This window comes from Tauraco erythrolophus, chromosome 6 (genome assembly GCF_009769465.1).
Source record: "Tauraco erythrolophus isolate bTauEry1 chromosome 6, bTauEry1.pri, whole genome shotgun sequence".
In the NCBI taxonomy this organism is placed as follows: Eukaryota; Metazoa; Chordata; class Aves; order Musophagiformes; family Musophagidae; genus Tauraco; species Tauraco erythrolophus.
Genome location: NC_141470.1, coordinates 24,626,056 through 24,641,547, shown reverse-complemented (window position 1 = coordinate 24,641,547; position 15,492 = coordinate 24,626,056). Strand labels below are relative to the sequence as shown.

Below are 15,492 nucleotides of genomic sequence, written 5' to 3'. Positions count from 1 at the left end.
AGGGAGTTCTCCAGCCCAAAGGTGTTTCATCAGAGCTGTCATGGCCTCCGATGTACAGCCTCCCCTTCTTTGTCTGTGGGGTGAATGCTGTTCTGCCACTTGTCACCTGTTATTTTACGACATACTGAGACCCCACTTCATGTATCAGCGTGAGGATGGAGGTGTGCAGAAGGGGAAGCCCTTTTCTTCTGTGTGTGGAAAGGGCCTGCTTTCATCTCCCCCAGCAGAATAAAAATATTATAGTTTAGGGGTTTTTGAGTGTTTAGCCAACAAACTGGATTTTTAACTGCGTGTGCAGCTCATGCATGCATGTTAGAACACTCCCATCCACTTAGATCAGTTAGAGTCACCAAACTTCTTCGTTTTTCAACGTAAAACTGCTTTATGCCTAGACATGTTGAGCCAAATCCGTTCCTGGTGTTATTTCATTGACTAACTGAAGAATTGCACCAGAGATGAATTTGGTCTGGTATAGCAGCTTTTTAGCCTGGAGCAAGTCTTTATAGCAGAGTTGTATTTCTCTCAAAAATATAAAAGGAACACTGACGGAGCTGCAGCTCTGGTTGTGTGAGCAGGTGCAGCTGTATTAAATTATTTCTTATTAAATTGATTCAGCAACTTGAAGCTTGTAATTTTTGTTCTGCTATGGTTCTGTGACAGAGACCTTTTAAAACAGGCAAAGTATATATCTTTTCTTGTAGTGCCTTCCTCTGGTATTCTCATTTTAAAGATTTCTGTTTGTATGTAGCTCAGATTCTGATTGTATTATTTATTTGGGTAAGATCTGAAAATTACAGCCTTTTCCAGTTAATCACATTGAGCTGTGTCATCGCTAGTGTAATTCCATTTACTCCACTGACATCCGGATGAATGTGAACAATAGTTTTGGCTTTTGTTTTTAGGTTTAAGTGGTTTTAGGCTCTGGTGGTCACTTTGGCGTAAATTTATGTGCCTCCCTTCCAGCCACTGGAAGTATGCTGATTTACCCCTGCCTGAGGATGTGGGTCGTTATTTTAAGGGTGCCAGTCTTCAGCCGGATGAAATGTGTCATGTGCTGCAGAGTTTTCCCCGGTATTAAGACCCACTTTCACTATCTGTGAAAAATAACCCGATGCTCTATGCCTTCATGTAATTGTACGCAGAAAATACGTGGTGAAGAGTTGCCTTCTGACAGCCTTATCGCTCCACCTCTGCTGATTTGGGGCAAAATGGTTATTAATTTTTTTACTTTTCCTGGGCGCTTCCTATGCTTATGTTATTGCCATTACTGCTCAGCTGCTGTTAACTTAGTGTCAGAAGTAGACAGAAACGCTTGCCTGAAGTTCCATGCCTTTAATGCCTTTTGGGGTTGTTTGTTTGTTTGTTTCGTAGGTATATATCCTGTAAGACTCCAGGCTTAGGCTTGGAGACCCCAGCCATCACCATTGAGCCCAGCAGCTGGAGCGGCAGCGAGAGTCCTGCCGAAGACATTGAAAGAATGAGTGATTCTGCAGATAAACCTATTGACAATGATGCAGAAGGTGTCTGGAGCCCTGACATTGAACAGAGCTTTCAGGAGGCTCTAGCTATCTATCCACCATGTGGGAGGAGGAAAATCATCTTATCAGATGAAGGCAAAATGTATGGTAAGTGGTACGCATTTAGCCTTTGGAAAGAATTGTCCCAGTGAGAACTGTAAAGCCCAGCTTGTTTTTACACAAAATCCCTGGCTCTGATTTTCGTACTTTTGGAGTAAATTTTGAAGAAATCTGTAAAGTTGAGGGAGCCCAGCTGGGCCGATGCGTTGCTCACGACTGTCTGAACCAGTGCCTATGCCGCTGGCACTGGGAAGCAATATTGATGCGGAATTGTGTCTTTAGTGAATGCTATGCTGTGGCTGAATGCAAATGTTTAAAAGAGTGTGTCACTCCTTGAGCGTAACGAAACACCTAAAGTTTTTTTCTTTATTTTTCAATAAACGGTGCAAAAAAAGAAATGGGAAATATCGTCTGCATGATCACGTGGCAGAATATGCAGCATTAAATTGCAAAATGATAAAGTCCTTGTCACGTTCAGAAGCCTCTCAACGAAAGAGACGAGTTTGTGGTGCTTCTGTGCCTTTCTTTTTCTTTTTCTTTTTTCCCTTTGCTCTTCCCTCTGTGCGAACTGCTATAAATCAGATGACGTGCTGACAGCATTCCATAAATACGCGCTCCGCGGAGGGATACTGACATCTGCCCGCACCATGAGCAGCTCTGGAGCTTTCGTCCCGCTCGCCCGAGCTCTCTCGCTCCGTCGCTTTTTCTTTCCCCTTTTGCAAACTTCCCGTGGCGGGCGGCGGAGCTCTCGCTCCGGCCGCCGGTTCGGCGGGATGCCGGCGGCGGGCGGGCGCTGTGCCGCGGGGCGGGACGCGGGGGGAGCGCGCTTCCCGGCGCCCTTGGCCCTACCTGGCCGAGCCCGTCCCGAGGCCGAGGAGGGGGCGGCGGGGGGAGCGGCCGGGCCGGGGGCGCAGCCCCGAGCAGATGGTGCTGCAGCTGCCACCAGCTGTGCCCCCGAGCCCCCCCGCCTGAGGTCATGGAAACAGGGACACTGCTGCTGCTGGCGGCGCGGGGAGGGGAGGGGAGGGGAGGGGGGTGAGGGCGGGCAGGGCCCGGCCCCCCCGACCTCCCTTTGCAGCTGCCATGTGACCCCGGCGGCCACACGGACCGTCGTGTCTGAAAAAAGAGAGTTGGGATGAAGGATCTCAGCTGCCCTTGGCAGAAAGTTGCCGGGCCTCGCTTTCCTGCCTGGGTGTTCGCTTTTGTGTTCCCCCTCCTCTGCTTCTCTCCCTGCACAGGGGAGTATAATTTCTCTTGTCCTCTCCTTCTCACCTGTTTCCGCCTATTCTGATTGCATTTCAGTGGTGTTATTTTCCTTTGGAAAGAGGAGATGATTTGCTTAATTAGCAGGTTGTACTCTTTCTAGGAGGACGTAAGCGTGTATATACAAACAAGCTTATTGTGTATTTATGCTCAAAAGCTCTACTTAGGCTTGAACGGCCTCATCAGCCGAAATAAGGATGGCTGCATTTTTTAAAATCGGGATCCCTACAACCACAGCAATCACTCCTGAAATCTCATGTTTGGTGTTTTGAAGCATTCTTTGTGATGTTGTATAAATTAAAGAAATTAACATATTTATCCATTCATTTTGACAATCGCTGTTTTAATTTAATGGTTCTCTAATCCTGAATGTTAACATTTGTTAAATTATATATGTAGAAAACTATACATATCTAATTGCCAATTAATACTACTAGCCAGTAATACTATAAGCATATATGCACATCTCATATATTTATGCTCATCCTGAGTCAAACATTGTTTATTTTCAGTCAAAAAAGGAGCTATGCGTGTATGATGCTGAAAAATTGACTTAAAGTGTTGCCCTGATCAGGAAGAAAAAAGTGCATTAGGAAGTGCAGGGTTCTGTATAAGCAGAATTTACATCCTGAGTTTGCAGTGGATGAACTCATTTTTTCATTCTTCAAGCTGAGTAACTGCTTTGTAGTGTTTGAGGATTTATTGAAACCATGCTAGGTTTCTGAGGACTTTCTAATAGAGTCTTATGGCCCTGAGAGCATAATTGTTCTCCAAGGATTTTGAAATCAAAACAGTGTAAGTGTTTTAGATTCTGTGTGGCATAATGAAAATAATTTAATGCCTTTTAGTGGCATACCAAGTTTATTTCACTTACAAGAGAGACATTGCAATATCTCTAAGCTTTCATAGTGTTGGGGGATATTGTAATGTGTCAGTAATTCATGAACCATGTAAGACAAAAGGTCAAGAGAGCACCATTTCATTTTCTGACTGAAATTACCTTTAGATATAGGCACTAGAACAAATATGATCTTTACGGGGGCAAATATAATGATCACTCTGTGTGGATTAAGTTAAGCAATTGTAGTTTTTTATCTTTAGAGACTTTGAGAAGAGCAGAGATTTTGCTTGAAGAAATATTTTAAGTCTCTGCCTTTGATTTAATGAGAGCTTTGCAACATTCATGTAAGCAGAAGCCAGAGTTTCTTCACTGTTCTTTGTGGTGGTCTAAAAATCGTCCCTGAAAGTGGCATTTCTAAGAGGGCGGTGTACAGGCCTCTGGGTGCTTGGCTTGGGGGGGACCTGAAGGATTGCTTGAGCCAGAATGGTGGGGGCTTGGAATGCGGGGGGCTTGTGGGCTGAATGGCTGAGGGCATCTGCCCGCAGTGCCACCTGGGCAGCAGCAGCGTGGTTGGCCCTGGCAGAGCTGCCCCAGCCGCACTGAGGGACATCTGTGACCTCTCCGGGCAGCCTGAATCGCTTCAGCTGTTCCTCTACAGCTGTGATCTTGGATGAAGGAGGGAAGGGGAGGGGAGGACCTTTTCCTCTCCCCTTACTTTCCCAAAAAAGTAACTTACGGCACCAGAGGATGAGGAGAACAAAAGATTTTGATCCTGCCCCCCCAAAAAAGGGCTGCAGGGCCCTGTGGCAGGGGAAAGGGGAAGAGCATTTCTTGACTTTTTTTTTTGGTTTGGCCCTGAGGCATCCTTGGGCTGTAAGGACAAAGTCCTGACCTGTGCAAAGCCTGGAGCGTTTCAAGCTGCTGCTCACCCTACCACCAGTAAAGGGTTATGGCTCCTTGAAGAAACCATCAGAAAACAAAATAAAAACTTAACAAAACTCTTCTTTTTAAATTTCTAGGAAATGATTGGGTAAGAAGCAAAGACACTCATTTTGGTTCAGAGGGGCTAATTCCAGAAACCATGGTTTGAAATTTCTTGAGAGAAAGGGAGTGCGCTGTAAGGCCAAGGGACCAGTGATAAGGTTTCTGCAGGAAAGCACTATCCACCTCTCCTTTTCCCCCTTCCTGTGTGTATGCATCTGGTTGTGGTGGTCTTGCAGTTTTAGTTTTGCTCCTAGTACAGTATTGACTAGTGGTAAATAATAAAAAGAAAGATGACGGGGGAATAAATATGAAAGCTTGAAGGAGGGTAGAGGAACACACCTCTGAATTGATGCTCACACTCTTTGTGGAAGCTGCTGAGCCTAGGCCATGGAGGAAAGACTCAACTCTTAGCTCCGTTTTCATTTGTCCTACGAAGTATTGTTAAGATTTTTTTTAATCTGTACTATTTCAGAAGGCGTATTGATGAAACACGAATGTCATCCACTTGCGTGAAGCAGGAAACCCTGTAATTTGTCTCCCCTCTCAGAGATCGATTCCGATGAATTTCTCTGTCCTCGTTTATCCAGCGCATAGTAAAACTCCAGCCCATTAGAGGGCATTGGCTGTCCTGTGTTTGTACTTTGTTCCAATTGTTGGTCTTTTACTGCTGACAGTTTAGTTACTCGTAGCAATTCCTGTGAACTCACTTATTGGCAGGATATTTGCCTCTGCTTGTCTTTGCTCCTGGGAGAGTGTTTTGGAAAAGATTACAAGAATGAAAGCTGCTGTGAAATGCAGCCCTACTTTTATCCCTGGTGTAACACTGAAGTCACTGGGGTTACCACCGGAATGGATTTGGCCCCGTGTGCATGTTTCATCTTTTTTTTTTTGAAATTTAGCTATAGCGAGACGTAACTTTAGTGCAGCTCCAGGGACAATGCCAAAGCAACATACGTTGCTAGCAAGTGTAATAACGCCTGCAGATGTGTTACTATCAGCATTGGTAACTTAGCCTCAACGTAGCAAAGATGACTTTTGCCTTTAAGGCAAGAACATAGTTTGATCTTAATTTTTGAGACCTATGAACAGCTCTTCGATTACGAATTAAATCAGTCATCGTGATTTGCATCGGAGGTATTCACCTATGCAACAAAACTACTGAAGAGTAGTTAATGATTATTTAAAAAGGAAGTTTTGTAGCGTGTTTAGTTGTTTTACAGAGACGAATGAGTACGGATTAATGTGAGAAGGTGCATAGCAGCCTTTCAAAACTGTTGTATATGTTTGTTAGGTCATGCATAAAATCTCTTGGTCTGCATTACCATGACAGTAAAGGGAAAATGATACTTTCATAAAAATCTCTGCTCGGATGATAGAATTTTTGCACGATGAGTAATAATAGTCTTCATTTCCAAAGCACCTTGTGTAAATTGAATATTAAAATTGAGCTTTGAACTAGTACGTCGGCAAAAGAAATCCTATTCTGTAGGCTTGTGTGATTCTGTAGCTAACTGCTATTATTAGGTGTCTTTCTGGGTTTCTATTAGGAAACGGCAAGGTAACTAGCTTTATGTTACAAATTATTTTTACTACATGTTACAAATTATTTTTACTATTGCTTTTAATTTTAAAAGTTCCATGCAAGTTACTGCCTCTATAAAGGCACTACCGTATAAAGTTTCCGCAGCATTAAATATATTTGAATGCGAATAAGGTATTTGGAGTGATGAAATACCAGATGTGAAGTATCAGGTTGCATGTTTATTCATCTGTTATTGCAATTATTGTTCGAAGATTGTATTTTTTTTTATTTTTTCTTTTTGGTCTCACAGCAACATACACAAAATGCACTGGAGACAGGACTCCTACTATGAAAGTTACTATTTGGGTTTCTTAGATTGTAAACAAATCTGTCTAGAAACATTCTTGCAATTCTGTGATTGCTCACTGTATTACGTCATGGCACAGTGCATGCGTGAAGGCAGGCTGCAAGCGTGAGCTGAGCAGTCAGTTAAAAGTGAAGAAAACAAAGGTCCAGAGATACAGTGTCTGTTTCAAAAGTTGCTACTTAAATTACTCAGATTGCCAACAAATTGCCTATAAACATTGTTGCAATCTGGTGATATTCTTGCAACATCAGCATGCTGTGCTTGCAAGGAGGCAGTCTGCTTTTGCGAGCTGAGCAGTGGGCGCTGCTGTCGTGAGAAATGAAGGGTATTGAGCTTACTTTTTGTCGAGGATTTCTGCAATGTGGGGGAACAGGGTTTAATCTTTCTATTTTAGGCTTCCAAGAGTAAGTTGTCAATGGTTTGGGATGGAGTGGCAGAGTCTTCACAAGATAAAGAATATTTTTTTTTCCCCCTCTGCCATAAGCTGCCATCCTCAAGGGAAAATCTAAGTGGGACTGTAAGAGCTGTGCATGATAAGGGTATCAGCTTCTACCTGGGGAGCAGGCAGAAGAGAGCACGCTGTGAGAAGCACCACGTCTGAAAGTGCGAGTAATGTTGTGCAAGGTCATACATGGCACAGTGATCAAGCACTCCATTTGGCTGTGTTGGGTCAGGAGAATGATGTATTCCAAAGGGAATGTGAAGTTGTACTTGAAAGTTTTGCTGAAAAATTATGCATCAAAAAGAGCATGACGTCCTTTGAAAGTGCTTTTTAGCACTTTGGGCTTTGTCCTCTCTCTGCTATGTTCTTTTCAGTCATCCATATACCAAAGAACTTGCAGAAAGTTGTTTACAGCCTATTTGTGGGAAACAATGTGAATTACACAGTATGGATGCTGCCCGAGTCTTCCAGTGTTTAGTAGGTACCCTTGTAAAGAGGAGTTACTAGCAACGTTAGTTCTTGCCTGGAACTGAGTGGAAGCTACAAGGGCAGGTTCAGATCAGGCATTTGATCACTTAAGAGTAATTTAATGGCTAGTCCTATTCAAATGGCTATACTAAACAAGAGTAAGAGGATGTTTTTCCTTTATGACATTGTTCCTTTAGTAAAACCATTGTTTAGAAATGACGCATGTTAGCATGAGAGCACTGAAGTGATGTAACCTCACTGGAACATCCAGGATACGTTTAAGTGGGTGTCTAGTATGATTTATATTAGCTCATTTTTCTTCCAGCACTGATTTCACAAGATGAACTTCTGATCCCATAATTGCAGAAGGCATAGTTTTGCAGCCTTAAGAAATACAGTTGTCGCACTAGGAGGTAGTTAAAACAGCCTTGATCAGGCTGATGTGTGTTGGTTGCACAGTACTGAGAGCTCAGGATAATTGAAAATCCTGCATGTAGATAGCATAAAAGAAAATGTACTCATTTATTTGATCGCATTCCTTGCAGAACTGGGATCCCTCCTAGAAACAGGTCAGGGTGAACACCTTCTGGTTCAGACAACCTGAGGACAACATGAGTTAGACAAGTAAGGCCCACATGCTCTTGGGAGTTATGATGGGCTGTCAGCTTTGGATTCCTCTTCATGAGACCAGTATGAGATTATGGTAGAAGTGTATCCTTTCTTACCAGCTTCAAATACGAGCTGAATTATCTCACACAATCATAGCAGCAACCTATCGACTCACATCCTCAGTCAAATGCTTATGTGGGGATGTGCAAGGTGAGTTATATTTATGTTAGATGCTCCTGTTCTGGGCATCCTTATGGAAGCAAAAGAGGTAAGAAAACATAGAAACTGCTGTTTTATAAAGAGAGAGACTTGAACAGTGCAGAGAACATCTTATATGACCAGTAACAAAAAAAATTGATCAAAAATCGACCCCTTGACTGCCAGCAGCACCACTACAACAGTCAGCACCATCACCATGGCTTGCACCAGCAGCCAAGAGCTGCTGGAATTGAAGACTCCTACCCGGCTGTTCAAGCCAGGCAAAGCTGGGGCCAGTGAGATGAATAGTGAAAGCCAGGCATCTGAAGCACTTTGGGAGGGAAACTTCATCCTAATGTTCCCCTCTCCCCTAGTGGATTTGCTCAGTGTGGGTGTGATCACAAATAACGCTACAGGGAACAAGGGGCAGTGGCAGCACAAAGAACTTCTTACAGCATCTTCGGTCTTACAAAGAACTTCTTACAGCATCTTCAGTCTTCTGGGGACATGCAGCCTCACGAGAAGTGGGCTTATATCCCACCCCACACCTCACAGAAGTGAGCCCAGGCTAACTGTTGGAGAGTAAATGCTGTGATTGTTGTGACATGAGTCTTACACAATTCCCTGAGGGCCATGCTATTCAAAATTAATATGTATCTTAACTGTTTCTTACAGGGATTTCCTCATAGATGCATGCAAGAAGTTTTTTTGTGATGCCCTTGAGAAGTTGTAGTCATACCATTGTATGAATATTTTCCTATCCTACAAACAATTTAATGTGGGACACTTGGTCTGGAACATCAGGGAGAAACAATTCGGAGTCTGAGCTTCCCGATTATTTTAGTTCGACTGTATAGTTTAAGGAATTGGTCACTAGTGAATTAACAGTTTACAGATTTCCAGTAGAAGTAATGATTTACCTAATAGAAAAAGCCTCCTCTGAAGCTTTTTTGGTTTTGTTCTAGGCATACTAAAATTTTTACATTGGATGGTTAAAGGACATGTTTTTGTAAGCAAAAATAATACGAATTGGCAAGGAGAAGAGAGATGAGCATAAACGTGCTAATTTCATTTCACCAATGTTCTTTTAAACAGAGAGAAGTAGCATGGCTTGTTAGACCTATTGTAAAAGGGACAGCAATGCATCCCAAATTCACGATGAAATTGAAACCCTGAGAGCGCATTGCACACTGTGGGAGTTGCTGGGATGTCAGTCAAACATCATTACAATTTTACCTACAGGGGACTCAAATAAGCACCGTTAATAGAAACTGTGGTCAACACGCACATTCTCTAGTGTGAGAAGTCAGCGTCACTATCGCAACTGCTTAATTACAGCCTTCCTACAACAGCCATCTCCAACTAGGTCAAGCCTCCTGAGGATTTTCCTGGATGTAGGCACATTTCATGCTTTTACTGAGATCTTCTTTCTATCTCATTTAAAAAAAGAAAAAAAAGGGAGAAATCCAGAGATCAGGCTGTCATGCACCCACACAATCTGATAGAATTTAGGAACTTGGCACAGAATTAAAGTTAGCACAAAATCTGACCTGCCTTTTTAAGGAGACAGTAAGCTTCTCAGAGTTTACTGTGTATATGAGCCATTAAAAAAGATCAGACCGTCAACTCAGTTCCCTGCTTGTTGCCCTCCTTGGAGAGGATAGACAGGGAATCCAACAGGCAGCAATGGATTTGACTTGGTCTGACTGTTTGTCTGTAGGCAACAGTATCAGACTTGATGTCTGATAGTTTTGGAGAGAGCAGCACAGAATATATGCCCGGGGGTGTTAGGGACAGTATTCCAGTAATCTGCATGGAAGTAGGTGAGCTGGATTATACTACACTTGCAGATAAGGATCCTTTTCAGCATGCCCAATGATTGCAGCAAAGCTAAAACATTTGAAGCTCATTTGCCTGAAGCTGCTTCACTTTTGCTTGCTTATACCTTAACATCAACTGGTGTGTGGTTAGCATGGAAAAGAAAAACATTACTTAAATAGAAATCATAGTTCAATTTGCCTTTTGCATCATGCTAGCAATGCAAGTGAGTGGGGAACACAAATGAAAAAGGCATCTTCAGCCACTTGGATTCAGCATAAGTTTTACCCCTACACTAACAGGTAACACTACTATCTTAGTCACTGGGAAATAGAAAATGTTAACCCAAATGATTCCAATTCCAGGTGGTTGGGGACAGCAGGCTTACTGGTTTTTGTGGGTATTGTTGACAATTGTAGATAAGTAGTAAAATAATTTTCCATAGTGAAAGTAGTCTTAGAATCATTTTAACAGGTGCCTTCATGTGACCTGGTAACTTTAGCATTCAGTTCTTCAAACAAGAATTGCTTTTATGTTTGTCTAGTTCTTCCTTGGATAGACTGTCAGCAATAAACCTTTTAGCACAATTAATGGTGAGATAAGTGTTCACTAATAGCTACATACATATATGCGCAAATATATGTGTGCAAATATATGTGTGTGTGTGAATATAATGTGTTCCCTTCCAGCTAATTAACATGTTTTTAAGAGACTTCACACAAAGAATTGGCTACCTCTTGGCTGGGACCTTCCTTCCTTGCTTTGGTGACTGAATACAACCCCCTGTGAGAGCTATCTGTAAAGAAATATTAGGTATGTAGGCATATATTGAGGTGGGTGAGGTATGCAGGCATATATTGTGTGTTACATATTTAGACTCTGTGGTGTATTTTTAGCTCTAGGAGGTCTAATCTCCAGAAGCAGTGAAAGTGCTGAGGAGAATTACTGCAAGGGATAGCAGACTAGGAGCCATCTGCAGAATTTTCCATCCTGCGAGGCAGTGAAAAAGATCATTGGAGCTATATGGCTGAGTTGCCAGAGGAGTGTCACTAGCAGGTGATACAGTTCAGAAAACCCTTTGGCCTGGCCTGTCTGCCCCAAAATCTATTGATCTCTCTCAGCCTCCGTTTGGTAGCAGTTGTCCCAAGTTACAGCCTCCCACTGACCTCTGCAAGTGTGAAATGCACAGAGCTTGTGGGGACAGTGTGGGCTCTGGCGTATGAGGTTAGCAAAGTGGGAAATAATATGAAAGGTATATTAGAATTGGAAATACTGAGCAAGGATAAAAATGAGGCAAAATAGCCATGAAAAAAATACTTCTATTAAAATTACGAGACAGGAAGTTTTACAGGCTTCCCCCAAGCTTTACCTCAATGAAGAAAAGAAGTCTAGTGAGATAAATAACTTGTCCGATGTCATCAAGAGTTTTATAGCAGAGCTGGGAATTGAGCCCCCTTCCACCCAGTGCCATCTATGTTTTAATGCTGAATGAGCCCCTTTCACAGTTTATCCAGTGACCCTTGGGGAGCTTAGGGCTACTGTGGCAAAACCATGTTTCCTGCACCACATCCTGTGTGCTGGGAGAGCAGGCTGCGTCTTCTGAAAAGTACAATCTCTGCATAACTTGACCACAGGATGCCTTGCACCTCTAATAAGGGAGTTGGCTAGATGCCATTTTATTATTATTAGACATTTGTTTAATATAGTGGTTCCTTGAAACCAAACAAGAAAAGGTCCTTGAGGTGCTATATACCATGTACAAATAATGGACAGCTATACAGAGTCTAACATTTACCATGGAGAAGAGAGAGCAAAAGGGGATGGGAAAGTGAGGCAATATTTAGCCCCATGTTGATGCTCCATGAGGTGATGTGGTCCTTCCACAGAGTAATATAGAGGCTGGTGAAAATAAGATGATTTAATTTGTTCATAACATCATTATTCAAAGAACAAAAATGTATGTAGCCTTATCCAAAGACGTAATCTAAGAGGTCTTTACTCTGTGCCAAGCTAAAATTCTGCTATTTAATTACCGATTTAGAAAATATCTTGGGCTCAATTTCCTCCTCAGTTGCACTGTTATAAATCTAATAGAGTTGTTAAAGATTTATGGCAGTGTAACTGAAGGCAGAATTGGGTCCCTTATGCTTAAAACGTGGTTCGCCATGTAAGTAATAATTTCTATTTTCTAGGCAAGAGTTTAAGAATCTTGCAGGCCTCTGTTTCTGTAAAAGAAATATGAACTACAGTAGTGTGGGTGAGTGATTAATGCTGGAGGGGATGTCTGGGGGCAATCTGAATTGGCTGGTGTGGAAAATCCATGTGCAATTCAGATTTAGGATCTGTTTGCAGATGCCTCATAATTTAAAATGTCAAAAAAAAACCCCAAACCTTAGGCCTTCGTGTAGTAAATTAATATACTGCTTGTTCAGTGTGCAGCAAGCTTTGCTGAAGTAATACCCTCATATGAGGTGTGAACTCATCCCGTTCCCGTTAGTAAGGACTTAACTTCAAGATTGATTGTGACCCTTTAAATCCTAACAGTATCTAAATCATTAAAAAAAAATCTGTTTTGTTTTTATTTAAACCATATATTTAATGACTTAAAAAGGAAAAATGTTGCCTTATTTATCCAGACCTAAAGAAATTTTGTGTTAGCACAGATGTATTTTATCCATTGGCTTTTCATCTCTAATGGAAGGGGCTTTCTAATAAGCAGCTGGCTCTTCATTGGTTTTCTCAGCTTTCACTTCAGAAAAGAGGTCAACTTCTGAAGTCTTTGTCTGAAAAGTGAGTTAGGATCTGCCTATATACCGTTCGGAGGTGACTGGTCTGGCCCGAGCACAGCCTATGCAGCTCTCGCCCACCAGCGATGCTCATCAGGTCTCGGTGAATGCCCTGGCCCTTGGATTTGCAGAGGGCTGCTGTGCCCGTGGGCAGTTCCCCCAGTAACACATGGGGACTCCATAAGTTGGAACTATGCTGCTCTGGGATTTATGTCACTTCTGACAAGTTTTATGTTTTTTTTTCTAGAATACTGTAGACCTACAGTGCATTATAGAAATCGTAAAGAATTATGATACATAGCTATCCCAAAATATAAGCCCTTTAAAATAATGTAATTCCATGTCTGTTCAGAATAGTCTATTTTAATGCAAACACGGTATTTAGGTCCAAGATATATTTCTAAGAACTTCATTCAGGAAGGAATCGAAGAATTAATTATTCTAAGCTTTCCAAGCATTGTAAGCTAATATTTTTTAAGATGCAAGAGAGAATAATAGATTAAATACATTATATTTTCTTAGAAGTGATTTTTTAATGGCGTTTTTATTAGCTGTGAAAGCAGTAACTCTGAATGAACATAAATCATTTCGATGTTTAATACAGTCCTGACTTGATGCATTGATTCATGATACCTGTGACTTCTAAGTGTGGATTTTGTGTGTTTTTTAAATACAGATAGATCGTTAATTACCTAAAAATTAGTTGAAATATAAAGTAATAAAATACCCTGTTGTCATTTCTTGAGGTATTTTGCAACCTAAGCAAAGGCTCAGGTATTCCAGATATGATAGATGTGCAGATTGCATAAGACGGTATGCATTGCTCGCTCTAAGATACAGAGTCCTGTCTGCCCTTAAACCCTTTGTTCTCTTGGCTGAATGCAGTTAATTAGCAACCGTCTCCATAGCAACTGCCTCATAGTCCAAAAACATTGTCTCGTTTTTGCAGTTTAGCTTATCGCACTGTTTACCTGAAGGGCTTTTCACTGCGTTGAGTCTCATTTGAGTTGGCTGCATGCCTGCTCACGGAAGTGAATTGTCAAGATAGAAAAACACCATGGCAGCAAGATGCTGAGCAGGGCCCTCTGTGTGAAAGCAGAAACATGAAAAAAGTTCCGTGGAAACAAAAGTTGAAGTTTGCAATGATTTACATCCAAGTTTAAAGCGTATGACTTGCCAGAAATACTGTGCATTTTAAAATACTGCGTTACTTCTGAGCCTTTTTTACAGCCTACCCCACACGGCGTTCCCTTGCCTGTAACACACTCTCAAGCCTATGAGCCTTGTGGGCATATACCTTCGTCCAGGCCTGTAAAGAAACTCGCCTCCCTCCAAGCCTGGGCCATTTCAGGCACCTCCAGCTTGTTCATTAAGGGAGCGGCGCTGTGCACTGGTCAGCTGCGTTGAACATTCTTGTCCTATTTGTTTTCCTTTACATTAACATTGTTTCAAGGGAAATCTGTGAGTGTTGATTCCATATGGTAACTTAATTGGGAAGGGAAGGAGAAGAGCTCCTGTGGTCATATAAATCCAAGTACGCTGGAGATTTTGGCTTATTTATATTAGACACTAAAGTGGTGTTAAAATATCTGCCATGTACTCATATGATTCAGACAGTTACAATAGGCATGGATTTGTACTAATACGACTGTCAGTGTAGGATGACATATTTAAATCACGTTTGAAGTTTATATAGAGGTGTGTACACATATGCACACACCTCTGTAGAGGCTTACTTAAAGGCGTGTGTGTGTCATTGAAATGACAGTGAAGTTTTACTGGTGTCTTGATCTGTCATTTATGTCTGGCCTGAAACCAGGATGATCCTGGCATGAGTGGTTATGTGAGAAGTACCGTTTTCTTGTTTGCTGGCCATTTTGCTTAGTAATGCTTGGTTTGTTGTGGTTTTGTTTTGTTTTGTTTTGTTTTTTTCTTAGTGGGCAGTACAACAGATGAGAAGCTGATTTAGACTGGGGTAATTTTCATTTTATCCTAGGCAGACCAGGAGCCAGAGCTTGTCGTTCAGCTGCGCTAGTACGCACTGGCCTCCTTTCCCTTTTCCAGTGGCAGTTTCAACTGGCAAAGGTCATTCTCCTTTTTAGCCCCAAATGGCTTGTGGGGCTGCTGCGTCTTGATAAAAAGGCTTCTTGAAACAGTCTTTCCATAGATTCGAGAAGGTGTTTGGGGCTCTTTCAGAATAAATAGCTGGATGTGTGCAAAGCCTGCCAGTATTGCTGGTGTACTCCTTTATTCCTGTAGAGCTTCTGGTTGATAGAGAGTTATTCTCTGTTCATGTTAACATCTCGGTCATACTATTCCACATTCACTGTCATTATTAGTAGCATTTGAATTATAGCAGTGCTGAAAGTCTGCAGGCAGGATAAAGGCTCCATTGTAGTAGGTCTTGTGCACACAAGATGAGACAATCTCTGCTCCAGCTGTTTACAGTCTGTTTTAAGACCAGTAGCGTAAGTGGGTTTATCATATGAATAGCAGAGAGGAAAGAAAATGCTACAAATGATAGGAAATCCATGGTTACATGGAGTAGCCGTTCATTTAGGAATCTCAGAGACATTTTATGTTTGTTACACTTCTAACTGTAGAGTAGAAGGTAAAT

At 41.9% G+C, this 15,492-nt stretch overlaps 1 protein-coding gene across 4 annotated transcripts in view; it reads left to right on the top strand.

The window, feature by feature from the left end:
* Nucleotides 1–1,378: 1,378 nt before the first annotated feature.
* TEAD1 (TEA domain transcription factor 1) overlaps nucleotides 1,379–15,492 on the top strand; it is a 107,686-nt gene continuing 93,572 nt past the window's right edge. For 2 of the 4 annotated variants that reach the window (XM_086612833.1, XM_086612832.1), the window contains exon 1: nucleotides 1,430–1,625. In XM_086612833.1, the coding sequence (XP_086468959.1) occupies nucleotides 1,478–1,625 (148 nt within the window). In that variant the 5' untranslated portion in view covers nucleotides 1,430–1,477. Of the gene's footprint in view, nucleotides 1,626–15,492 lie in introns of all 4 variants that reach the window. The other 2 variants (XM_086612831.1, XM_086612830.1) reach the window with 2 other exon arrangements.